General features: G+C 32.5%; 1 protein-coding gene across 4 annotated transcripts in view; it reads right to left on the minus strand.

Moving 5' to 3' along the window:
- Positions 1-27,332, minus strand: part of KaiR1D (Kainate-type ionotropic glutamate receptor subunit 1D) — a 545,285-nt gene that overhangs the window by 345,893 nt on the left and 172,060 nt on the right. For all 4 annotated transcript variants that reach the window (XM_085942313.1, XM_085942314.1, XM_085942316.1 and 1 more), the window contains one exon: positions 18,952-19,162. In XM_085942313.1, the coding sequence (XP_085798439.1) occupies positions 18,952-19,030 (79 nt within the window). In that variant the 5' untranslated portion in view covers positions 19,031-19,162. The remainder of the gene's footprint in view (positions 1-18,951; positions 19,163-27,332) is intronic.

A 27,332-nucleotide genomic window follows, 5' to 3' on the forward strand; every position in this document is an offset into this window, starting at 1 on the left:
TAGTGTCTCCTTTGACGAAGAATGAGCTTGAGTTAATACTGAGGCTAAGAACAGGGCAAACAATGGGCAAAAGATTTGATATCCTCATAGGAAGAAGCGAATCGCAACTCTGCGAAGAATGTCATGTTTTAGAAGACATCGTACATATAGCACTACAATGCCCTAAATATGAATTTCACAGAGTACAGCTACGAATTGCGGATATCTATGAGAATGTCGACGAATTGGAAGGTGTCCTGGCGGTGGGTAAGACGGAAGAGCTAGGAAAAATTGTAAAGTTATTTAACAGAATAGGAGTGAGGACCTGATCGACGGATCCTCTTCTAGAAGAGAAGAGGTGATATGACAGCGAGTCGCAGTCAAAGACTCGGTAAAATCACAAAAAAAAACTTTACTAAACTAAGCTTTAAAAAATAACCCCAAAATTATGCCATTGCCCATCGAGGGTAGTCATAATTTTGGGCAAAAATATGTGTAACGTATAACTATAATAATATTACATAACGACCGCGAAGCTATCGATCAAGTGATAAGACGTTATGAACATGATTATTAATTTAAGCCAACGCAAGAGATAATTACTTTGCAATAGCCTCCGGGCATCATGACTTATCGCGTGACCCCCTATTTAGTGATAACGATAATGGCCGCTATGTTACGAATACATTGTGATGCTTATCGTTTGTATCAGAATTGAAAGTTATGTATCAACCCTTATGCTTATACAACGAAAACAGATAACTGCTTCTATCCGTCATGCGTGATTTGTTTAAGGGGGGACATGCTCGTCGAAGGTCAAAATTGAGTTTTTATTGTATTTTCAAACCATAATCCTGGACACTCCTTAAACGTTGTAGATAATCGATTTATATAATTTTGAAGCCTTATTATCCTTTATAGTTATTTTAAATATTTGATGACTGCATAAAGTATTTTTGTTACATAAAATAGTATTCTTTTAAACCTCTCGCTCTTTAACCTTTTACCTAACCGATTTTTTTTAAACGGTACATGTTCAAACACGCGCGACAATATCATTTTACTCCTTACTTCAATTATAGTTTGTCAATTTATGGCTACGGCCGTATGTTGTAGCTTAACTACTGGGGAATGACAGAAAAAATGGCGTATTTCAAAAAAACAGTACCTTATTCTTAGGTCAATAATTATTATAAAGCTATCATTATTCATAAGATATTTATCACACTTGAATGGTCAAAGACAAAGCTTATAATAAGTATCTTTAGAATCATCTTCAAATGTGTTAATCTTGCCGATTTTTTGAATAATAAAATGCCTAATTCTTGTCAAATTTGGGATCACAGAGATTATCAATATAATTTTTTATCGTGAATATTTTACAAAAATTATCTCGTAATAAATTATACTTATGGTTTTATAAATGTGTTTAAAAATTAATAAATTTAAAAAATCTTAACACCACTGCACAGTTATGTACCGAAATATGACCATATTCTAAAACATTAGAGCGAGAGGTTTAAAAGAATTCTATTTTATGTAACAAAAACACTTATGCAGTCATCAAATGTTTAAAATAACTATAAAAAATAATAAGGCTTCAAAATGAAATAAATAGATTATCTACAACGTTTAAGGAGTGTCCAGGATCATGGTTTGAAAGTACAATAAAAACTCAATTTTGACCTACGACGAGCACGTGGGCCGTTAAGATAAGTGATCGCGGTTACATCCCTTATTTTCCCTATTATACGAATTGAATTTCATTCGCTGAAGGCTAACATGCCACAACATAATATTGAAATATCACCGAATGTTTAACCAAGCTGACTACGTGATTTTATTTATTTATTCTCTTAAAAAACTATTTTTTTTATTTAACGAATAAGACACAAGATTTAAGAATGTAACATTCTATTTATTATATTCTCAATAATATTCTCAGAAATTCATCATATTCTATGTTAGGTACGAGGGTGGGTCAATAAGTCCTTAGAAAAGCCGACAGGTGGCGCGACTAGTACTGTAAGCGGTTTGTTTTCATGCAGCGGCACTATCGATTCAGTATGCTGCGAAGTTTCAATCAGATTGGTCGGGTTGTTGTGTGTTTCTCGTACATTTAAAAAAAAATTTGCTTGTGGAAAATGGAAAAATGGAAAATGGAGAAAATTGAGTTTAGAGCTGTTATTAAACATTTTAATATAAAAGGGTTAACAGCAAAGGAAATAAAAAATGAGTTGGATTTAGTTCACGGCATATCTGCTCCTTCACTTGCAACTATTTATAACTGGTTAAATGAATTTAAACGTGGTCGTACATCAACAAATGATGAACCACGCTCAGCACGTCCTGTAGAGGTGACTACACCAGAAATGATCAATAAAATCCACGATATGGTGTTAAGTGACCGAAGATTAAAGTTGAGTGAGATAATTGAGGTTACAGGGATCTCAAAAAGTAGCGTCATTTCTATTTTACATGACAAATTGGGCATGAAAAATATTTCTGCAAGATGGGTGCCGCGTTTGCTCACAGTCGACAATAAACGCAATAGGGTGGTGGCCTCCAAAGCCCTGTTGTCGCTCATGCAACGCAATCCGGATGAATTTTTTCGTCGCATTGTGACTGTAGATGAAACATGGATACACCACTATACTCCCGAGACGAAAGAACAGTCAAAGCAGTGGATTGCGAAGACAAACCATGTCCAAAGAAGGCGAAAACCGTAAAATCAGCTGGTAAGGTTATGGCTACTGTATTTTGGGATGCACGTGAAATTATTTTCGTTGACTATTTGGAAAAAGGAAAAACAATAACAGGGGATTATTATGCATCTTTATTGGACCAGCTAAAAAACAAAATTGAAGAAAAACGGCCTCATTTAAACAGGAAAAAGATCCTCTTTCATCAGGACAATGCCCGTGTTCACACATGTTTACGATCAATGGCTAAAATTGAAGAATTGAAGTTCGAATTGGTCGACCACCCACCGTATTCGCCAGATTTAGCCCCCAGTGACTTTTTCCTTTTCCCAAACTTAAAAAAATGGCTAAGTGGACAACGTTTTTTTTTCAAATGAAGAAGTCATCGATCGGACAAATGCTTATTTTGAGGACCTTCCGAAAACTTATTTTTCTGACGGTTTAAAAAAAATTGAGAAACGTCTAACCAAGTGTATTGAGCTCCAAGGAGATTATGTTAAGAAATATAAAAAAAAAAACAAAAATAAAAACTGTTTTAATGCTTTTTTCTAAGGAATTATTGACCCACCCTCGTATATCAAATAATGGATTTTATTTATTTTTAAAAATACATTAATACCTAGTTAGAAATAATATAATATTACTAAAAAATGCCGGGTGCATATGCTAGATCTTAATCTGCATCTAGAAAAATGTCCGTTAAAGTTGAAGATGCTTAAGTCATTTAGTGCTAACATATTATAGTATTATATATACATATAGCTTATTTAAATGTGGTAATTAAAAGGTAATTTAAAGGTTAGCAGTGTGTGTTAAGCTGGGCCGTCCCACTTGGTCGCCGGCAAACCTATTGCTTTAAAAATAATGTGACCTCTTACTGCGAACGTGAAGATCTTAACACATTGTTTGACTGTCAGTATTGTTTTGGCTTCGTTTTTTGAATTTTTTTAATAGTAATTCATCGTGTGCCTTTCTCCCATGAACACTTTTTGTTAAAATGTGCTACAGTTAAATCAGTATTAATTTATTATATAAGTAAGAATAAATTTTTTTCGTTGTCAGTGTGTATTTACCTTTTGGTGGGTGCACATAGTGCCTGAAGGAAAACCGACTCAAATGAAATAGTTAAAAACTTTAATCCATTAGAATTTAAATTAAAATTCCATCCAGCACCTTCGGTCGATAGTATTAATGTTATATTATAGATTGTTTAACGATACGTGAAATAATATAGGTCAATGTAATGATAATATAACATTACATAAATTCAAATGTAATATCCTAATCATATTAGAAGGAGAAAACTTGCGTTTTAGGCATAATGGAGCTCTACAACATTTTCCAGGAAGAATGTATTTCTGCATTCATTAAACTTGGTTGAGTTCAATGGGCGGGCCATGTAGCAAGGAACCCAACCGCCGAGATGAATCTCGGATACCAGACCGGACGGTTAGAGAACGACTATAAGGCAGATACTCATGTGGTTGGATGGCGATAACAGAACTGAAAGGAGTATCAGGTAGATACCCGTATGACACTGGTCCAGGATGGCGGGAAATGGAGGAAGGTTCTTGGAGGGAGCTAGGACCCAACGAGGGTTTTTAGGCCACTTATTATGATAATGATGAAATTTCGGCTTGATTTCATGAAATAACAACATCAACTAAATGCTGAATATTCTATAAAGATTAATTAAGATCATGTATTAGAATTATACCAATAAAATACAAACTTAATTAAAATAACTATGTATTACATGATTTAACCATATTGTTAGGATAATATTACTGCGATAATTGGTAATAATAAGTTAATATTATTTTATTTTTTTTCATCAATATCGTCGATTTGTCGGAATTTGACATTCTACCATCCAGCATGACTTGGCAGAAAACCATTACTTCTTAAAAATAATTTATATCGCAACACCCTATTGTTTAAAATCGAAAAACCACATTTATGGTGAAACAGCAATTTCTGTAGGTCAATTAAATTTCAAAATTAAACTGATTTAGAAAAGTAATAATACCTATTTATTTACAATTTACGAAACAAAACACACCTGACTAAACAACTAAAAATCAAACACATTTCATTGTCATTTCAAAATAATAGTAACACGTTGCAGTTTTTCAATCTATAAATATGCTATACAAACGTCAACTTTCAGACACTCTCTCAATAGCATTTGCATTAACTACATCGCGTCACATCTAGTACGTCACTCATCGTCATTTCATAGTAAAATAGAACCTGCTTTTTTACTACGACTTTCATATTTATGTTGTTTATTGTAATTTGATTCGAAGTCGTAGTTTATAGTAAATTTCATCTTTGTAATAATATTTTATTTATGGGGGAATAAACTGGGTATTTTTCTCAATCACGCGCAATCTATCTGATTATTGTCATTTCAACCTCACTACCCTTGTCCTTATTTACCAATCACATATGTTAACTACATCAAAATTATAAAAATGATAAGACACAGTTGTACCTAATTGAAGAAATAAGTAGTGTAACTTTATAATTTATTTTTCATTCGGCTTAGTGTCTAAAAATACTGTGTATTTAAAATATACATAAGTCTACATCACGCATTCATGAGTTGACCTTTGTTGTATTCAACCGAGGATTTAAAATATTTGTGTTTGGTGTTCAAATAAAAAATTTGGAGTTTTTTTCAGTTTCCAACCTTAAACACATCTCAACTGTAAGTTCCCTCGATTATTCCAGAGCTCATTACCGCTATCTACACAAGTGAAGGGTTAATGTACAGAACTTATCGCATCATCGCAATTAATCCTAAGTAAATTTGTATCGGTCCGTCTTGTTTGCCATAGTCCCTCTGGATGGAAGGTATCACGTGGAACGGGAACAATTTCGCTATGTAGAATAGGGGTCACGTTTACATACCTTAAACGGAAAAGGCTGCGCCCGAAGAGGACGCGGCATGCGGGCTGTAATGGAACTACATAAGAAACTTCCGGAAAACGGATCACTTCTTAGAACTTGCAAGTAAAACATTATCCGGGAACTTCGGCTTGAAAGTTACAGTGAAATTGAAACTGTTTGAGTTGGTTAATCAAACTGGGCAACTCTGGAGATTTATAATACAATGACTTTTAAAAATTTATTAAAATCCATTTTATATTATATTATATTATATTACAAGTGATATCAGATCTGTATATTTTTTCTACCTACATGATATTGTAACATCGCATTAATAGAAATTTGTTATTTTCTCTTCAAAGTACAACTGAAATATTATAATGAGGTAAATTTTTGTATATTATGAGTATGTCTTGTGTATGTTTTTCTTCGGATTCTATTAATAAGATCTTTATTTATTTGCGTTGTTGTTATTATATAATATATGAATTTTGTTATTTTGTGAATATTTCTTGTTAGCTCATCAATCCTTTTTGATTACAATAATAATAGGAGTATTTTAATATATTAATTAATGCAAACCAAATTATCTCACATAATATAAATATATATATAAAATGCTTCCACCACGTCTTTATACAACTTTGGAAATATAATGTGGCGTGATAAACAATATTCGTATGTGGACATTTGAAAATTGTTCAGCAAGGTATAAGGCAGCATTAACAAAAACTTTGTTTCCAAACTAATGGTTAGCCATATTTTGAGACCATGAGACCCGTGAGATGACCGTAATTGGGAATAACATTCAGTTAGCTCAAGGATATCCAGAAAGCAGACGTGTGCAAATAGCTTTACCGTCGCTAACTACAGCGTGACTCATATAAAACGTATCTGTTCGACCACCGTTGCACTAAATCTTTTTTTTTTTTTTTTTTATTAAGCTCTGAAGTCTCAATTGAGTCTTATTTAGCTTTACTTTTTAACATACACTATATATACACATTGTAACAATAATTTCTCATACAGTTATTACAATACAAATTTACGGTAGAGGAAGAAGAAAAAAAAAAAGAGAAAAAGAAAAGAAGTTTAGACTTGTAGGCCACACTCACTCAGAAACATTTGGACACACTGGAACGCCTTGATATTCGGCCGAGCCAAAAATATCGTGAGATCCAGTGGCAATTGGTAGTTTTGTTTACTTAAATCTTTAAGAAGCCGCTGTCTCTGGGTGTCATACAAAGAACATTGCCAAACTACGTGGTTAACATCTTCAGTCTCACTTCCGCACCGGCACCCAGGGTCATTTATTATACCCAAGCGAGCCAGGGATGAGGCAAGATTATAATGGTCTGCTCTGCAGCGATTGATTGTGACGATTGTTTCTCTATTTAGCATCGTCGGGCATCATAGCATTGTCGGGCATCATATTGTGTAAACCCCCTCTCCTAGATCCGTAATCTACCAGCATTTTCAAATTACAGTCTACTGCTAAAAGCGCTTCAATATACATTATAGGTTATTTTAAAGATGTTTGCCATCAATTTATGGTGGAAATCCATTGTAATAATATTATTGATACATATTATAAATTCCTAATGAAGTACATAATCGTAGTATTGCGAGTACATATCTACATTAGTTGTATATTTTATTTGTACATTTTTAGTTCCTACGTATTAGGTATTATATTGTTAATATTCTTTAATCTTATATCTTGATAGAAAGAAAGAGTAATGTTTTTAATTGTCTTTAATTTTTTAATAATTGTTAATAATTCTGGATTCATTGTTACTTTTATAATAGGTACTTACAGTAATTTTATTACCGATTATCAAATTTAATAACAGTCGTTAATTTGGAAAGCTATTATAAACTGAAATCTTTACTTAAAAATATATTTTTTATTAATGTGTTTTTTAACTTTATAATAAGTTTTGGCTTATATATTCGTCAAAATATTATTGTTAAAAAATGTTCATATTATTTATGTGACTAGATACAATATACGTATACTTTATTATTTCATATAAAAAACAGATTTAAAAAAAAGTTATGTACGAGTGTACATAAAAGCGAAGGAAAGTTAAACTTCCCAAACACAGACCCTCTTAAATCAAAAGGAAGGAAAAAAAGCTCAAGACACGGGTCGGACCTTTGCCACGGTATAATTTTATCGACGAGACAAAAGCTTGCTGTAAAACAAAGTTTGGCAGATGAGGTTCATCAATTCACCGACATATAAGACAGGTAAAACTGTGTGCATTGATGCAGGGCTATATACTGCTGGAAGATATTTTGATGGGGTTTTTTTAATTTAAACAAAATTAGTCTACATAATATAATATGGCGACAGCAGTGAAACTGATTGTTTTGCTATTCAGATACGTAAATTAATAGTACCATTTACAGTAAATGAATTATAAGCTTGATCGGTATTTTTAACTATAATTAAAAAATCATTCTATTATTTTTCAAAAGATCTGAATCAATTTTGAAAATGCAACGTTCTTCGCACTAAAGAATATATTTATGTCTAAGCTACTGTATCATCATCATCATCATCATCAGCCTGAATCTATCCACTGCTGGATGAAGGCCTCTTCAAGTTGCTTCCACTTCTCTCGGTTCTGTGCATTGCGTTGCCACGTACTTCCGCAGAACTTTATCATTTCATCGATCCAGCGGCCTCTAGGTCTACCTTGTGGACGTTTTGTACTTCTTGGATACCACTGGATGACTAGATTTGTCCAACGATTGTCTTTTCTTCGAGCTATGTGTAAAGCAGCCCATCTCCATTTAAGGCTTTTAGTAAACTCTATTATCTTATTAACTTATCCACTCATTCCTCTTTTTGTCCTTTCGCGTTATGCCCAGCATGCACCTCTCCATACCACGTTGTGCTACTCTAAGTTTCTGGATCTCTCTTTTACTTAGGGTCCATGTTTCACACGCATATGTCATCACGGGAAGCACACACTGGTTGAACACTTTGCGCTTTAGGCACAGTGGAAGGTCACTTTTGAAGACATTATTCAGGCGGCCAAAAGCACTCCAGCCTAGCTTTACTCTGCGAACAATTTCATCAAATATACATCCATCTATAGATACTTGTTGTCCCAGATAGATGTAGCTTTTCACCTGTTCGAGCTGAGTGCCATTGATGAGGATCTCTTTTTGGCCTGCAAAGCAGTTGAACATGACTTTCGTCTTTGTTACATTTATTTTCAAACCTACTTTGTTGCTTACTTCAGCGAGTTCCTGCATTCTGCTTTGGAGGTCTTCTGAGTCTTGCGAGAAAATTACTATGTCATCGGCAAAGCGCAGATGACTCAGGTATTCTCCATTTATGGGGATCCCTTTGTCATTCCAGTCAAGTTGCCTGAATAAGTCTTCAAGGGTAGCTGTAAATAGTTTAGGTGAGATTGTATCACCTTGTCGGACTCCTTTGCTGATAGGAAATCTGCGCGATGGTTTATGGAGATTTACAGATGCTGTTGCGCTACTGTATATATTATTGAAAATATTTATATAGCGTCCAGGGATTCCTTGTTTTCTGAGTGCGTCGAGTATTGAACATTTCTTTATCGAATCAAACGCCTTCTCATAGTCTATAAAACCCATGCATAGTGGCAGTTTGTATTCCTGGTACCGCTCTATGATTTCTCTGACGACTTGGATATGGTCCATAGTGCTGTATCCTCCTCTAAATCCGGCTTGTTCTCTCGGTTGGTTCTCGTCTAGTACATTTTGCAGACGGTTTGAGAGAATTTTTGTGAACGTCTTGTAGAGAATAGGGAGTAGACTTATTGGACGATAATTTGCTAGGTCTTCTCTGTCACCTTTTTTGTGAAGAATGACAATGCTGGCATTTTTCCATACCTCTGGGACATCCTCTTTGCATATGCAGGCTGTGAACAATTGTGCAAGTACTTCATTTGCATCCTTTCCTGCTTTTTTGAGGATATCTATCGTTAAACCGTCTTCCCCGGGGGCTTTCCCACTTTTCATGTAATTTAAAGCATGGGTTACTTCCCAGGATGTAATTTCGGGAGTATGGTCTTCCGAATTTCCATTTCTCTGAAGATCTAAGTCTATAGTCGTATTGTCAGTGTCATCACTGTTGAGATCGCTGTAGAACTCTTCAACTCGGCTTAACAAGTGTTCCCAATTTCTGACGATAGAACCATCTTTTGCTTTTAGTGCTGTGATTTGACGTTTTCCTATCGACAAGCATTGCTTGTTTTTGTTTAAACTTCTGCCTGCTTTCACAATTGCTTGTATGAGGTTTACATTGAATTTACGAAGGTCTTCTCTAATCTTCCTTCGGAGGGTTTTGCAAAGTGATGAAAACTCCATATCGTTTTGCGCCTGTCTATCGCTCTTGGTTTTCCTTCTCTGCTCCATAAGATTCAATGTTGCCTTCGAAAGCTTGGTGGAAGGTGTAACTTCTGAGCTTTTTACGCCTGTTTTTTCTGCACATTGTAGAATAATATTCGTTATATCCTCCGCGTTGGATAGGGAAACGGTTTCGTTCTCATCTAAGAAAGCCGATAGTGCATTTTTGAGTTCATTTTGGAATTCAGTATTGTTCTGCAGGTATACGCGAGCATTTGACTTCTTCTGCAGTTTGGATCTTTCTGATTTGACGTTCAATCTTATCTTACATCTCACCATCCGGTGATCACTGCCGGTGTTAAACTGATTGATCACCTTACAGTTTAAAAATGTATATTTTCTGTCAGTGAGGATGTAATCGATTTCGCTGGTCCTTCCTGTCGGGCTTCTCCACGTCCATTTACGTGTAGGTTTATGTTGAAAAAAGGAATTCATGATGTGAAGATTGTTGGTTTCAGCAAACTCCACAAGCATGTCCCCTCTACCATCTCTTGAGCCATGTCCGAAATGTCCGACCGCTACGTCATCTCTTTGGTATGATCCAATACGTGCATTGAAATCTCCCATTATGATGTTGAAGTGGCATTTACTTTTATTTTTCAAGGATGTTATTTCCTCGTAAAACTCTTCCACTTTTTCATCAGGATAGCTCTGTGTCGGAGCATATACTTGCAAAATCTGAATGCGGTACCTAGCATTGATTTTAAGTATCACGCTTGCGACCCTGTCAGAAATGCAGTTGAACTCGACTATGCGGTCCCTCCAGGCTTTGTTGACAACAAATCCAACACCGCTCGTGCGTCTTTCATCGGTTCCTTTGGAGTACAGCACATGTCCGCTTTGTAAAGTAATAATACTCTCACCTTTACGCCTTACTTCGCTGAGTCCGACAACATCCCAGTGGATATTCCGGAGCTCTTCTTGAAACTCTACAAGTTTGGCATCGCTGGACAATGTTCTTGCGTTATATGTAGCAATGGTCATCTGTTGGCAGCCTTTTCCGGGTCTCCGGGGATTTTTAGCACCCTCTGCCTTCCTTCGCTGATCGCTGCCGTGATCAGTATCAGGTTGGCCTCCGGAGAATGAGGGCCGGGTTCTAGAAGTTTTTGTTTTCATATGAAGGTTTTGGACATAACACACCACGCTGTCCAGCTACTGTATAAAAAGATAAAATTCTGGGTAGTTATAGAACGCAACTATAAACCCAATTGCACTGTATGAGTGTGAAATCTGAAGCCTAATGGAGAAACAAGATAAGGGTATCCAAGCATTCGAAAACAAAATTGTCCGAAGAATAGACAATCAACAATGGCGCATCATAATGAATGCTGAGTTTTGAAAACAATTTAAGCCCAATATAGTAAATATATTGAGGGCTGGTCACGTTTTTAAATGTGATAGGTCTAAAGCTTTCCAGTTTATGAAGAAATCTCTATAGGTGGTTAGCCACTGGAATGCCTCCGGCATCCTGAAGATGGTTGTAAAATCGGCCATATACCTTAAAGGCCAGTAAAATAACACATCTAATAAATTGGCATCTGTTCATATTCACACAAACTAACCTTTTTAAAGGTCGATAATTTATTGATTCCATTATATTATAGATAAAAATATTGCCACCCGATGGCCGAAATAATCTAAGCTAAGTTTTATAGATCGATCCCCATACTGGCGTTGATTTTTAATTAGTATGTCGAATAAATAATGACAGTTTTCTTCACGCCGGGGCTTATACACAGCCTGGAATTTTAATGCACCACGCCTTAAAAAAATGGATTGCAGTTTGTACAAAAACACTGTGATCCAAACCATCATGTCAAGAAAACTGATTGCAATTATCATCGATTAGCGTTTCCCGAAGTGGTAATTTGCGCGTATTAAATATTCAATATAGATTAAATTAGAGTATCAAAAATAAAACCATGTCCTCGAATATGGGAATGACTCCAGAAGTGAACGATTTACCAACTGAGCCATTGGACGTATTATTTACAGCATTGCTGTTTTAAAATAAAAGTCGTATCTTAAATTTAATAAAAGCCATTTAGTTTTTTTTATTTTCACAAATCATCGCTTCAATAAAGTTGCAATTAATAAAATATCCTATTTAGATCTATGTTTTTCTATTTTATAATAAAGCTGAATTGATCTGATGTCTTTGTTATTTTTATTGCGTATACTTAACTGTTTTAGTATAAATTATATTATGTGAACATAAAAATGTGCTGAATGCTACACAAATATAATATATTCTTTTACGGGTATCTATGACTTTATGCACTTACTTATTTTTTATTTAAACAATGGAAAGGATTTGAATGAATTTCATTCACCAATTCATCTAAATATGAATGCAAGTAAAACTGTGTAAAAGACGCAGGGCTATCTACTGAAATAAAACATAGCGGGATTTATAGAAAAACACACGTAAGGCTGTCAAAAATTATTTAATTATACATAAAATCAAACTATATATTATATATATATATGGCAATAACCACGTTCAATGAAATCGCTTCGGATATTGATATATTCCACTTTCGGGAGGTGAATTTAGGTGGACCTTGTTTTATAAGTTTTTAAGATAGACCCTACCAAAGTTCATTCTGTGTGCTTCCATCTACTTTTACTTTGTTATTTTTGTTATTTTATTTCTTATTTTATTACCTATTGTATTATTAACTCACACTTCTCGTTATTTTAATTTTTTTCCATTATTAACACTTATTTTATGTCATGTCGTGAACGCTTTGAATTTATAATTTGTTATGTTCATTATATGCAAAATAAATAAATTTGATTTGATAATATCTGTACACCAGAGTCAGTGTCTGAAGCCATTCATTGTTTAATGCGTTTGCATAAGAATTTTTGTTTGCATTTTTCTGAAAGAGCTCTTTTTAAACATAGCATAATATTTTCTCTTATACATGTAGGTTTATATTATTTATAATGCATTTTCTATCAATCAGAATTGAAAAGTGACAAGCATTAGTAAATATATAGCTGCTAAATAATATTACTAGATGGCGTCAGAATCTCTCCAAATTTTAGTTTTGATGTACGAGTACCTGCTGGTACTTTTTACGAACAGTTCTAATTACTAATTATTTTTTTATTCGAGATTAAAAATAATACACATGGTTCTAAGAATGCTCAATTCCGTATTGATAAAAAATGCCTTGGAGCAATTTCAGAAGCATATTTACTTAATATAATAAAAAAAAATGAAAGAATCCGATTATGTAGTACTCTCACGGTTATGTGTAAATATTTCACAAGCCTGTGTTATGTGTACAGTTTAATGAAAAGTAAGGAAGGAATAAAACTAAGTATACTTATATTATTTTTTTGTCTGGCTATACTCTATTCTTTGGATAGGATTATAAAATAAAATAACGTTGTGTGGTTTCAGATTTTGTGAAAAATATGTCTTAAAAACGAACATTCATTAATTTATTTTGTGATATTTTTTTGGTATTACTTACGATCGTCATTTACGCAGTTGTATAGATAATATCAAAATAACGCAAGTTAGGTTAGCCCGTAAACTAATGTAAAGCGACAACATGAAAATATGCCTTTTTTCGATGAGCATACGTAATACGTGGGCTGTTATAAATTTTGTAGCGGTTTCCATAGAGAAATTTACCTATTTCGACCTATGTGACGTGCGCAGCAGTTTTGCTGTGCCTGACATATTCCTCTTTTGATTTAGAAACATGAATATTAAAGTTAATGGCGTCTTAAATTACACTCGCTCTGTACTACATCCGGTCTTAATCGAGTAATTGCAACAAAATTGCAAGCCGTGCTAAGATGTCACAATTTTACCACGTTTTTCTTAGCTCGTATTCTTGTTTGTCCAGTGGTTGTTTATCCAGTTTAAATCTTGCAATCGATTTTTAACTAACTTCTCGACTAGCTAGCCATTTGAAACTTTTAGAATGTATCAGAACACGATGCCAATGCATTCTTTTAATACTTTTAATCATCTTTGAGTAGAATTGAATTGTTTTCAGTTAATTCTGTTTTGTATAAAAAGTTACTTCGGAAGAAATCCGTAATCCAATCCACTATTATTGCTTGCTAAGGAGGTGAAATTAAAATGACATTTCAGTATTTTATATTTGTTTGATTGTTGCAAAATATAAAAAAAATGATTTGTTGACAATTGCTTTATTTGTCCTAAACTATTAATACATAGAATTGTCAAGTTTATATGATTCAACAGGAAAATAAAACGTGATATATAAAAAGTTTTTTTTTATTTTGTAATTATTTTTTAAATATAATATATTTATATAAAAGTTAATCTTATGCTGGTGACCCTGCAAACGAGGATGGCACTCGAGTAAGGCACATGGATCGCTATTTTTGAAGCGGTAAGTTGGTATGGCGCGTGTGGAGACTGCGAGAAGCGTAGCGTATGAAAACCCGCATAAAACAAAAAGCCTACGTGCAAATCAGTGCCGCAAATAAATCACAAAAAAAACATTTTTTTCCGAAAATAAATAAAAAAAATCCCTATCCTGATTGCTTTAAATTTGGATCTCCGTTTATAGTTGCTGTAAATATTATATTTTTGACAAAAGCAAAATAAATCATTATAACATAGGACTGAAAAAAACTTATTGTAAGCATAATAATTTGTCGTGATTTATTAACGAAAGAAAAATATTGTAATAACAAAAAATTCATTTTTCTGCTGAAATAGAACATCCTAAAATTTAAATATATTTATAGTTTGTTGATATTAAATGGAATCGTATAAAACAATCATAACTTTATTTTATTCATGAAATAAAATTGCCAAACATAATTTTGTAAGGCTATTATTATAAATCGATCAATAAGTCTTTACTCTGTATTACACAGCCTAAAATCGTAACGAGAGGCTTTATAGATGTAGAAATCTGTTGAGTAAGGGTGATTCTAAGTCACTTGTAACTCGAATACAATTACTGATGTCTATTTTGCCTTACTTGCCTTACCAATTTTGAGGGTTTGACCGGCTTAAACCTGATATTTACCGCCAGTTAACTCCTTTTTCAATACGTTGATATAATTTTTTTTTGGTATGTTTATTTGGTCGATAGTAAAATGCGAATATATTTTAATATGTATTGACATCTTTAATTGAGCGGTTGTAGATCTATCCAATCAAATACAAAGACGTAATTCTATGTGATAAACATGCCTTTTTTGCACAACGCTTTATTTAATCCGTAACCAACGGCTTATGAAACAATAATATCCTTCCATTAATCTACCGTATATAATGAGATGTTTTTTTAGTAATAAAGAAATTAACCTGGGCTTGAGACTGCGTATGGTTTGATGTGACGTTCTCTCAATTATTTTTTTATAGTATTGAGGTATGGACTCTAAATCAATATTATAATGTCACGGAGAGTTAAAACTTTCAAAATATAGCTGTATAGACATAGCTTTAAAATTTCTTGGACTGACCAAGTGACAAATGTTGAAGTTCTCAATCGAATGGGAAAGGATTGTGAAGCTCTGCCTAGTATCAAACTAAAAAACCTCGGCCACATTATGAGAGAATAAAAGTAGAGCATTCTCCATCTTGCTATCAAAGGAAAGACCGACTGCAAACTTTGCAGACGATGACACATGGTGGCTTAAAAAAATCCGTGATTGTATCCGTATAGGTACACTGAACCGTTCCGGGTAGTAGATGATAAGGCAAAGATCGCTTTGACGGCGGTCGAACTCCACTAGGGAATGGCATGATAAGAAGAAGAATCTTTCGTAGGTTGGTGAAATTATTATCGAAAACATGCAATTAACGCATTCGCTGCTGACTATATAATGAGATTTTAATTAGCACCTTTAAAATGCACGTTAATTACATCGATTGGCCGCCTGGTCATTACGCGCATGTGCGTCTTCAGCGTCCAAAGTATTAATAATAATATATTTATTAATGACATTGATTTTTTTTTTGTAGGAAGAAAATGCTTTTTGCTCCCGACAAAATTGGCGGTAACACTACACAGTCATATTCGTTGTATACGATAAAATTTCGGTATTTAAATAAGATTAAAATGTCTGTTTACAATTTGTACTATTGTCATGTATTATCAAAACCGTCTTCCACACCTGGTTTTCTTCCTTTACTTGGCAGATAGCCATGTTGAGGTGATTTCAACTTGAGACTGTGGTGTATTAATGAATAACAAACTCTACTACGTTAACCGTGTATTATAATATTTAAAACTTTGACAATTTATAACTTAAAACGCAAACAAGACGCCGCTAAAGAGGACGGACTGTGCTCCTTGCGCTCCGAAAACAATGGTTTTAAATAAATTCTACTAATTAAACTACACTTTTAAGGACATCTTGGTTTGTCGGCTGCATATCAGAAAGACCTTTTTTTAACTATGCATCTATAGCAATCACGCTATTCTGCATTAAATTAGTGACACACTTTATGATGTAGGTTTTCTTATTAAAAAAACATTAGCAATAATAATTTTCAGCATTTCCTCAATCATAACTAAACCAGTAGTGTTTGTTTTGATTGAGAATTACGACAATATATATGTACTGCATTTAATATAAATAAGAAGAACAATCTATGAACTAGAACTCCACGTAGGTACTGCTATAGGCATGAGTTCTTCACTCAACATACTACATCCATTATTCTACTCTAATCAATTATTTCAATGAATTCTTATTATTATTAATGTCTTGATCAGATCGATCTCACATAAGTACGGGTACATCATTTCCTCGCGATTATAATCTCACGTTATCATCATTATTATTGTATTCAGTGTATTCTTGTATCAACCAATAAACCCTCATCTCAACAACCAAGCAACAACGACTCTTCATCTATCACCACCTTATCATACCTTCCAAACATCGCTGCCAGCACCTTATTTTGTAACATTATAATCTGTGTGAATTTTAAAATTGTGAAAATTTTAGTTCTAAAAGTGTTAATTATGTATTTTTGAAATATACATTATAAAGACATACATAATATGCATTTCTCTTACACATCGTATCTCCTAATTTCCTATTTTTAAGCCATCGACACCACTGACTAAAATAACAGACTACAGGTATGTTTTTTTTACAACCCACCTTAGTTCTCAATGAAGCAAAAAAAAAATTGAGGCCCGAAATAAACGCTCGTTCTATAATATAAAAAATATCTAAGGTCGAAACTTAGGTACACCTATAAAAGAAAATATAGGGAAAATCTTCTTTATAACGTCTCTCATAAATATTAGAATAAAATTTCTTCTTGGAAACCATAAAAGTTTGTTGACGCTATGATGCTTGGCTATATATTATGGAATTTTTTAAAAAATAATTTTCCAACTAAGTTTATTGAATGAGTATACTTATTATATTGTATTATGTATATGTAATTATTATTTTTTTATTACAAAATTGTGTCTAGTTTTAGTTTATCTACTAAAGATACTGTACTACCCATTTGTCTTTAATTACATGTAAATTGTACGTAAAAAATTTCACCGTAGTACAGTTTTTTTACCGTGAGCTTTTTTATCGGAAAGAGATGACCGTATACTATACGGTCTCCAATTTTATTAGATTCAATATGAACATTAATTCAATTTACATAGCTGATTTTGGCAAAATTTATTAATTTAAGAACGAAAACCTAACCTAACCTTACCCAAACTAACCTAACAAAAAATACAGTAGGTCGGCTATTTTAAAAAATTGTTTGCTGCTGGCTTCCTGTAAAGTATAAACTTATAAGAACTGTGTCTTATTTAGACGTGAATTTTATGTCAGTACTATACGACCCAAAGAGGTTGGACCGTCTTTAATATACGGCCATATATTTCCGATACAACGTTTCATGGTAAAGTATGATACGGCAAACTCCATACGTACAAATTTCAGGACACGTTTGTTTTCACACCAATTTTAACTTTACATTCCACAAAACTTATCGATTACAAGAATGATTTTGTTAAATTTAATAGTACAATTTTTATTAAGTATTTTGTTTTTAAATGAAATTGTATTTCAATATTTTTTGCCATCTTGAATTAAGAGATTTTAAAACTGCGTAATAAATATATCTAAACTTTACTTTTTTTACTATAATAAATTATCACGACTTGAGTATTAACCAGATACGGAAACTTTTTCAAAAAGTCTTTTCTATTTTCAAACTATTATAGGTTTTTTAAGGCCACAATATAATTAAAAGGATGACCTAAAAGTACAGAAAAAATATGCCTGTAAACGATGAGAAATAAGAGTTCATTACCAAACACAAAATTTATTTTTTTAGGCTACTGGATCTTGTTGGTTGGTTGGCTGTTAAGATAGATACCGAGAAAACAGACAAAATCACACCTGACGAAGAAGAATAACTGCAAGCGACTTACTACTAAGCGGTTACTATGGTGTTAACATATTTATAATGTAGAAAATACATTTTAGAAACCAGTGGCGAAGGCTCCATACTAGACAAGTATTTAATAATTTTAAAAAATCCCAAAAAACAATTCAAAGATTTTTTTAAAAAACCAATAGAGCCTGGTCTTTGAGTAATAAGTTGAAGATTTATACAAACACATGTTCTGTATTCAGTTCTATCGAATCTTCTACTAACATATGCAAACAATGGCTTGGGATAATAAATAAAAATCAAATTTAAACAGATTTTTCTTTGAGTTCTCGGTGCTGCCTGCTTAATTATATAAAATGACCCTCTTTGACGAAACGATGTCTCTTTGTCAGTTACCTTCTATAGCTTACCTTCCATCCTTTTGCCACTGCTAAGAACAGATGAACTAAGATCTATAGGAGGCATCAAGAAGTCTCCAAATTCTGGTTTTTAATTTCTTACACATAGATTGAGTAAAAAATGAATAATACATAAAGTTTTGAATATACAAATAGCCTCAGAAACTATAAGGTGTAAAATCTAATTTTATTGACTTACCTATTTTGATTGTCTCTGGAAGTGCCGTAAGCTGACCAGAAAAGACAATAAGCATTAGCGGTCTCAACCAGCCAGCCATCTTGAGTGTCTGATTGAGTCACCGGTTGTTACAGCATCCAGTGGAATCTTGGCACTTTTTTCAAAGTTCTTTTAAACCGATGAAATAAGAATGCTTGTTCTTCACGGTCATTCTTCCATGATCAGATCGGTCCTAGAACAAAATAAACAGTCAAGATAAGTTACGTAAGAATGCTGAATTCAAATATATTGAACTATTATTAACCTATTACAATCTTATCTTTCTAATGATTGTAATAGATATTTTTGGATGATTTAATTGTTAATTAAAGAAACTAATATTCTCTGTGTAAGCACATTATACTATTTGTTTTTAAAATGTGGCCTATTTTTCTTTAGTTACATTTTAACGTACTGTTATATTTTGTAATTTTTAATATAAATAATAATAGTTTATTGAACACACATAATTTTGAAAACACTTCTGAGAAAATAATATGCTATAACCAAAAGAAAAAAATATTTTTTGAAAAAAGTAAGACACCCAGCAGAAATCGAATCTACATATCTTGGGTTTCGTGCCCAAGCACATATACCAATATGCTATAGACGCCATACTTAATTGCGACAAATTTTCACTAATGGCTCTTAATACTATTATGTGAAAAACTTGTTTTGGACTGATCACTAATGAAATAATTTTTTATTTGTTAAAGACTGATAAAATGGTCTTAGAATGAGAAGGATGTGTATTTATTTCAATTATTAGCATTATAAACCTATATAAATAACGGTGTACTAAATTTTAGTATCGAAATAAATTTTATTTTGTCAAAGGTTATTTGAATTATTTATATTAAAATCGACATTTGCTATAATATCTATATTCTACAATCGTTTAATTTATTACTATTCCAAATTTCGTTTTTTATCATTCATTTAATACTGAAATACTATTGGAAATTTCAATTTTATATAATAAAATTTATGATTTTATATTGGCACGACATTTTATATCTCCACTATGAAATTTATATTGTGACCCGACAAATTACCGATGGAATCTTTTCATTATCACATAGGTATTTGAGAAAACAATATTATATAATTTACGTACAATATAATAATATACCTGGTCAAAAAAACAGTTGCAGAATGCATAATTATTGTAAAAAGAAGAAAAAAACGTTTAAAAAACTTTCCATTTTTTTTAAATTATAACTTTAAGTTTCCGCATAGACAGATGCATTTAATTCGTATAATTAATTTTGTTGATAGCTAAGCCAATGACTTTTTTTACCACTTTGAATTCTGAACCTCATAAATTACAGCAACTTTATAAGCTCGAAATGAAATATTATTGGGTCAGAGCTTTTCCTGCAGTTAATTAAAATAATTTATGATGTATATTTGTGGTACAAATAATGAATGTTTTAAAGAACGTTAGCAATTAATCTACATGAGATACTTTTATTTGAATTGTAAAAAACAATTTTACGATTCTAAAAACATTTATAAAGCGAAGTAAATGTAGCACATTAATTGGATAAATTCTTTTTCTTCACTCATACATGTTGACTGAGGATCATTACTTGATTTAAACTTTTTATATAACATATATTTTCATACCTCTCAATAATGAGGCCCATTTTCAGTGATAAACTATTTTTACTACTACTACTGTTTTAATAAAAAAATGTGCCCATCCAAAATTAAATTTATTAGTTTGTAAGTACTAACTTACAATGCTTTTATTTAATTCTTTAGTTCTTTATTCTCAAGCAAAGTTGAGGGTGGGTCTATTGTTTGGGACCGCATCAGTTGAAGTATGGCCTTATGGTGCAGAGGGTTCAGAAGAAATTCTTGAGACTCCTTTACTTGAGGTTGTGTGGATACTATCCGTGGCTTTATCTAACTGACTTTCTCTTAGACAGGCTTACATACGGCAGTCTGCAATTTAGAAAAAATCTTTATTTAGCTACGTATTTTTTTCGACTTATACGAGGTATAAATTAGAACTCTGCCATTCTGGGTAGTGTTGACTTGTGTGTCACTGATAATTATCTTAAAAATAGAAAATATCAGTTGTTTATTCTCCCAAGGTGCAGAACCAACCGGCCACTGGTAATGCCAATTGGGAGGGCGATAACTATGTTCAACGAAATTGCTTCGGGTGTTGATATATTCCACCTACGTGAGGATAAGTATAGGTGGACATTGTTTTATAAATTCTTAACATAGGGTCTGCTTACCTCATCCGGTGTACTTCTTTGTACCTATTTAATCTTTTTTTTTTGTATGTACATATTTCTACTGTTTAATAACTTACTACGAGTATCTATCTCTATACTGATCTATCTCTTTTTTTATGTAATACTGTATTAATTTTTTTTGTTCGTAAATGTCATGTTGTGAACGTCTTAACCTTATAATTTGTTATGTCGAAAATATGTTAAAAATAAATAAATAAATTGAAATTGAAATAAATCGAAAGTAAATAAAATTACAAATAACTACTAAATGGTAACCGCGACATGAAACTACAATCATCTACAAACTAACTGTAAGATCACACTATTAAAGTAAGTATCATCTCTGAGATTTCATTATTTTTTTGGTCTAAGAATTAAAGCTTGGGACGATTTTACTGGACCATTTTTACAAATTCTATTATCTATTATCTTTGAACTGATATTTAAAATCAAGTTCATTTATAGACACCAACCATCCGCATATATCCGTTATAAATAACAAACAATATTAAAATGTTATACCAGATATGTCAAACTTCAAATAGGCTGTGATCTATTAATTATCCAGTAGGTACCAGCAGTGAGTTGGCATGCTCTTCGATTGTCATGTATTAACTTTATATTTGACTAAATTGAGGCTTTATGAATGGATCAATAACATTTGTCTTTCATCATCACAAAGAAAGTATAAATTTTGATCGTATTTTAAGTACTCAATGCACTCATAGTCAAACTATTTTTATATTGTGCAAATAGCTTACTGCGCAACGGTAAGTGGAATCTATACTTCAATTTGAAGCACGGATATTTATATGTTTTATTTTTCCCATTTTTTTGCGGGAGTGATGCAATACGAATCAAATGATATGATGTGACGTGGGAATCATTATGGTCATTTTTTAAATGATGTATAAAGGATGTAGTTGTTGTTTGTCCGTCAACTACCCCCGTTATAATTTCATTTTCAAACTGTTGCTTTTATACATGACATGCGTTGCTATTTTATATCGTTTATGTGACACAAACACATTACTGGTTATTACACGGCAGATATGAGGCGTCTAATTCCAAAACGCGATAAGTCCACATTTGATCAAAATCGAGAATAAAATACGCACGTCTTCTTTGTATAATTTTACACAATATGTATTGATCTATAAATTCCAAAACGCGACATAACCCTACGAAAAAAAATATTTTAATTCTCGATTTATTACAAAAAGCGCCAAGTCCGTGTTTCATATTATTTAAAGCTTAGTTGATTTCGCGCGTGCTTAAGTCAACAAATAAGGGAACGTTCCGTATTGAAAAAAGCGTCTCCCATGCTGTAGCATCTGGTAAACTCATGACAGTGCCACGGAAATATGTGCCTTATACGGAATAAATTATAAAGTCAGGTACAAGTAGCGCTACGTCCAATTTTATTTTGTCTATATTTATTTGATTTAAGAGTTTATCGGCTGAAACAAATTGTCATTTGGTTCTAATTTCAACATAGAATACAACAAAAAAAATAATCTCACGTTAAAACAAATAATTGAAGCTTGAAACATAAAAACGTTGTTTCCTGAAAATATTGAATTGTGAACTTGTCGCTTTCTAAGTTATATTGACTCTATTTTGTGTGATAGGTATCTGATTCTTTTAACTTGATAATTTGGAAAAGAACTGAGCGCTCTTGTAACTTCACAAGAAGCATCTAAACATGAGCATAGACTATAACGTGTCAGTTGTAGAGTTGGATAAAATCTCTACAGATTTATACGTAATCTAAAAAGAAATAAAAATGGTTAATTCTCCCCTTTAAATTAAAATTCATAAAGGCTTATGTCCGATTGAGAAAAATCCATCCCGCGATTGACATGTTGGACATGACTGCTGTACTATTAATTGGGATTGGCCGCTTTTAAGATCTCTCCTACTATAATTTACGCCGTAAGTCTAACGGAATTTTTCATTTTTTTTAAACAGTTAAACCACTTTAACTTAAACTGCGAATCTACACATTGTTTTTACTGTTTTTTAAAGTATTGCTGATCAAAGATTAAAATTAAAATTCATCTTACACGTGTAAAAAATGGCAATTTTAAATACAAAATTATTGTTATTATAATATAAGTAGAGGTAGATTTTTTCAAAACATATGTTCTACAGTGAAACTTGAACAAGAAGATTTTGATGACGGACGAAACACAATATAGAATTCTCCTTTGCCCGTGCCTTTGTTAAAATACAAATTAATTTAGTGTAGCATGTCACACCTTTGTGAATCTTTTAAATTACGTCACTCGCCACATGCTTATCACGGAGGAAATCCGACAAACCTACGTACAAAATTTACACTCTGATTCTCAAAGGTAAGACTGTCACACACTAAACATAAATAAAGAATTTTGCTTATCCTCTAGATCTTACAAATAATATACCATGGTAATAACGTTAATAACCTTAATTTGAGAGATTTTCAAACAAATTATTTGTATTTAGAAGCAATAGCAATGTCCATCTTATCTGAAGCGAACTGTTCTTGGTAATTTACATAATGTATTAAGACTATTTTTCTGTAATCGTCATTATAGCTGGATATAATCCACTGCAAGCTGTATGAATGTATACCTTATCTCTCTCTATTTTTTAGATCATCTAATTATTTTCTACCACGTAAATTCATCAAACCTAGTTCGTTTATCCAGTCGATTTTAGGGTATCCTTGTAGTCGTTTTGGGCCACACAGTACCAATGTATGACAGCATTTACCCAGCCCATTGCCATTTAATCTGACTGGCAACTTCTGTCTTATCGCATGCTATTGTCAGTCCGCATGTACATCGGTACATGCAGTCAGTACATCGGTTTATTTTTTCGTCTTTTCGCATTATACCCAATATGCACATTTAAATACCACGTAGTTATTTTATTTTTCTTACATTAAGGGTCCATATTTCACACGCACACGCGAGCACTGGTAGCCCATATTGATTGAACACTTCAAACTTACACAATGTGAAGATACTTAACGCAGTAAATGTCAGTTTAGTGCTGCGAGAAATTTCGTCATGCATTGACATTTGTTATCTGAGATAGATGCAGTTGTTGACCTGATTTAGGTGCTATTGATGATAATCTCTTTTGGTTTAACGAAGAAGATTGTCGATACTTTTGTTTTCGAAACTATTTTCATTATTTTACTATGTACGTGTCATAATCATCATCAGCCGGGGTCAATCCGCTGGAGGATGAAGGTCTTCCATAGCTCCCTCCACTCTTCTTATTCCTTAGTTATTCGCTTGCTTAGCTATTCATAACATTCGTTGAATGTACGTAATTTTATGAATTCATCCATCTAGCGGATTTTCGAACATCTCTGTGGATGTTTAGTTCCCCTTAGATACCACTATATGACACCATTTATCTAGCAGTTGTCCACTTGAGCAACATTTACAGCCCAATATGCACTGTTACATGCCACGTTGCGTATATAAAATAATATAAGCGACAAATACAAGAAAAAGAAATATACGTTTTGTATCAATCATATAATGTAAAATTCATTTATATCTCACTCAGTTACTTTATTAACGTGTTTGCAGAAATATAAGCGATCATAAAAACATGTCTGAAGGTTTAAAGATATAATTTATCTCTTAATCATAATATAAAAGTAAATTTATTTAATTTTAAGATGGTAATAATATTAAAATAATAGTTATATAAACTTTTATATTACGAGTACAATGCAAATTCAAGACGTTTTTAGTATAGTTATAGTTATAATAATTTAGTTGCTAGGACCCCAGACCCCTAGCAACCAATAACAGTGGATTGGATTACGAATTTCTTCCGAAATAACTTTTCATACAAAACAGAATTAGCTGAAAATGAATTCAATTCTACTTAAAGGTGGCTAAAAGTATTATAAAATGCATAAACATCGTGTTCTGATATATTCTAAAAGTTTCAAATATCTAGCTAGTCGGGAAATTAGTTAAAAACCGATTACAAGATTTGTGCCAGATAAAGAACCACTGGACAAATAAAAATACGAGCTAAGAAAAACGTTGTAAAAAATCCCGAACTCTCAAGAATCTCGTTTATGATTTATTGAGAATACTCATTGTTTCTTGAAAATTATCTAGACGAGTCCATCATAACCTCTGTTTCTAGATAATTATGAATCCTAAACAAAAATTCCAAGTTGATAAATTCAGTAGTCAACTAGTAGTACAACTAAGGAAAATAATATGTTACCAAAACCTTAACTTGGGAATGGAAATGGTTAGATGCTATGTTTTTTCAGTCATTTTATAAGGAATGGAGGTTGTTACTCACATAAACGACCATGTTAGAAAACTTGTTGCATTCTAGATGTAAGTGTATAGAAGCAGTACACTGCATCGGCTGATAAACAAAGTAACGTATAACTTCAAAGTGATGTCGAGGATGAAACGAGAGAAATATAAACAACAAAGTTGGCATACATTGGCCAACTCATGCGGCATCCCGAGAGATAGTATCCACTTTGCATATTATTATTCGAGATTTCCAATAATTGAAGCCCTGGTAAAATAATAACGTCCTGTCTCAAGAATCTCAGAGACCAGTTTGAAGTCAGCATCCGCACCTATTTGTAACAGTGACAAATAAAAAAATCCGAATTCATCTCCGACCTCCAACAACAGATATGGTACAAAAAAAAGGCATGCTAAAATACTTGCTAAGTGTTCACTATACTAAATTATACGACAAAAATTAAAACAAACTTATGTCTATTTAAATGATTCATTGGTATTTAATATTATATCATAATCTATATTAAAAATTTTCCTTGGTTCCAATGATTATTGTACCTTCTAATGATTTTTCTTATTATATAATTGATTTTTAATCATTTTTTTAATAATTAGTAAAAATAATAGTTAATTATAAATTATTAGCAAGTGCAAGTAGTTAATTCAAAAAAATATTGGAAAAATTCCACGACTTCGGTTAGTAATCTAAAGTAATAGTAAATAGTTACCCACTTTGATATAATAAACAATAATCGATTGCCAAAGTAGCTTGATTTCGAAGAGCGCTGATGAGTAGGTATTAAAGTGATCAATGGTTAATATTTGTCGCTATTAGTATGTCACACCGTAGCATATTGGATAAATGCGACGATTGGGGCGTTTACCCGTGGAGATGCAGGGTTCGATCCCGGCCAGGTGGCTTACTTTTTTTAAAAAAGATTGTTTCTATTGGTTATAATATACTCTCTCAGAAAGTGTTTTTCTAAATTATATAATATTCAATAATTAGAATGATATATTCTAAAATCCTGTGAATTATTCGTTTGAATAAAAGAAATTGTTATTAAATATTTTACTTGCAAATTATTATTTTAACAAAAGGTAAATAAAGCGTTCAGCATACAAAAAGTAAATTTTAACTAAAACCTACCCTAAATGCTTGAAATTTTCAGAAATAACAATTAGATATTTGATTTAATGTGGTTCGGCGATATTAAATTGTACGAAGATGATTATTTGAATCTTTCCCTTTGATCGTTGATAAAATTAAATTTCAAATTTATACATTTCACCCCTCACATGCAACATAACGTAGCAAAGTTATATACGTATAATGTTGAAATAGATATATGAAAACACGACCCTTAAAGTTGAAACAGAATATAAATACAACCCTTAGATTTAAATACAAAACGTTTGTGATACTTTGGTACTACAGTGTGTAGAAAATTATGGTACGGTATGGTTTATTCTCGTATCAAACGCCTCCGTACAAAACTCCGGACGTAAGCACTTGAAAGGGTTGCAAGTTTCTGAGCCGCAGTGCTGTAAGGTATAAAAGTGGTTAGAAACCTAATTATAGCCTTTAATACTGGTATGCTTTATAATAATATGAAAGAAGAATTTATATTAAGTATATGACATATGGGCCGGACGTTATATATTGTGAGACTCGAGTACAACAACGCTTTTGAGAGGGTCAATGATTTCGTTTATCATTGATCCTCTGTTATACTTTGGCCGCGACATGAAACTGTTAACTTCAGTGGTAGTGTTAGTTATCAATTGCTTATAGTGATAGTTATTGCTTATAACCGCTTTG

Source organism: Rhyacophila brunnea, unplaced genomic scaffold (genome assembly GCF_057557595.1).
Source record: "Rhyacophila brunnea isolate RB1 unplaced genomic scaffold, BYU_Rbru_1.0 scaffold_14, whole genome shotgun sequence".
NCBI classification, from domain to species: Eukaryota; Metazoa; Arthropoda; class Insecta; order Trichoptera; family Rhyacophilidae; genus Rhyacophila; species Rhyacophila brunnea.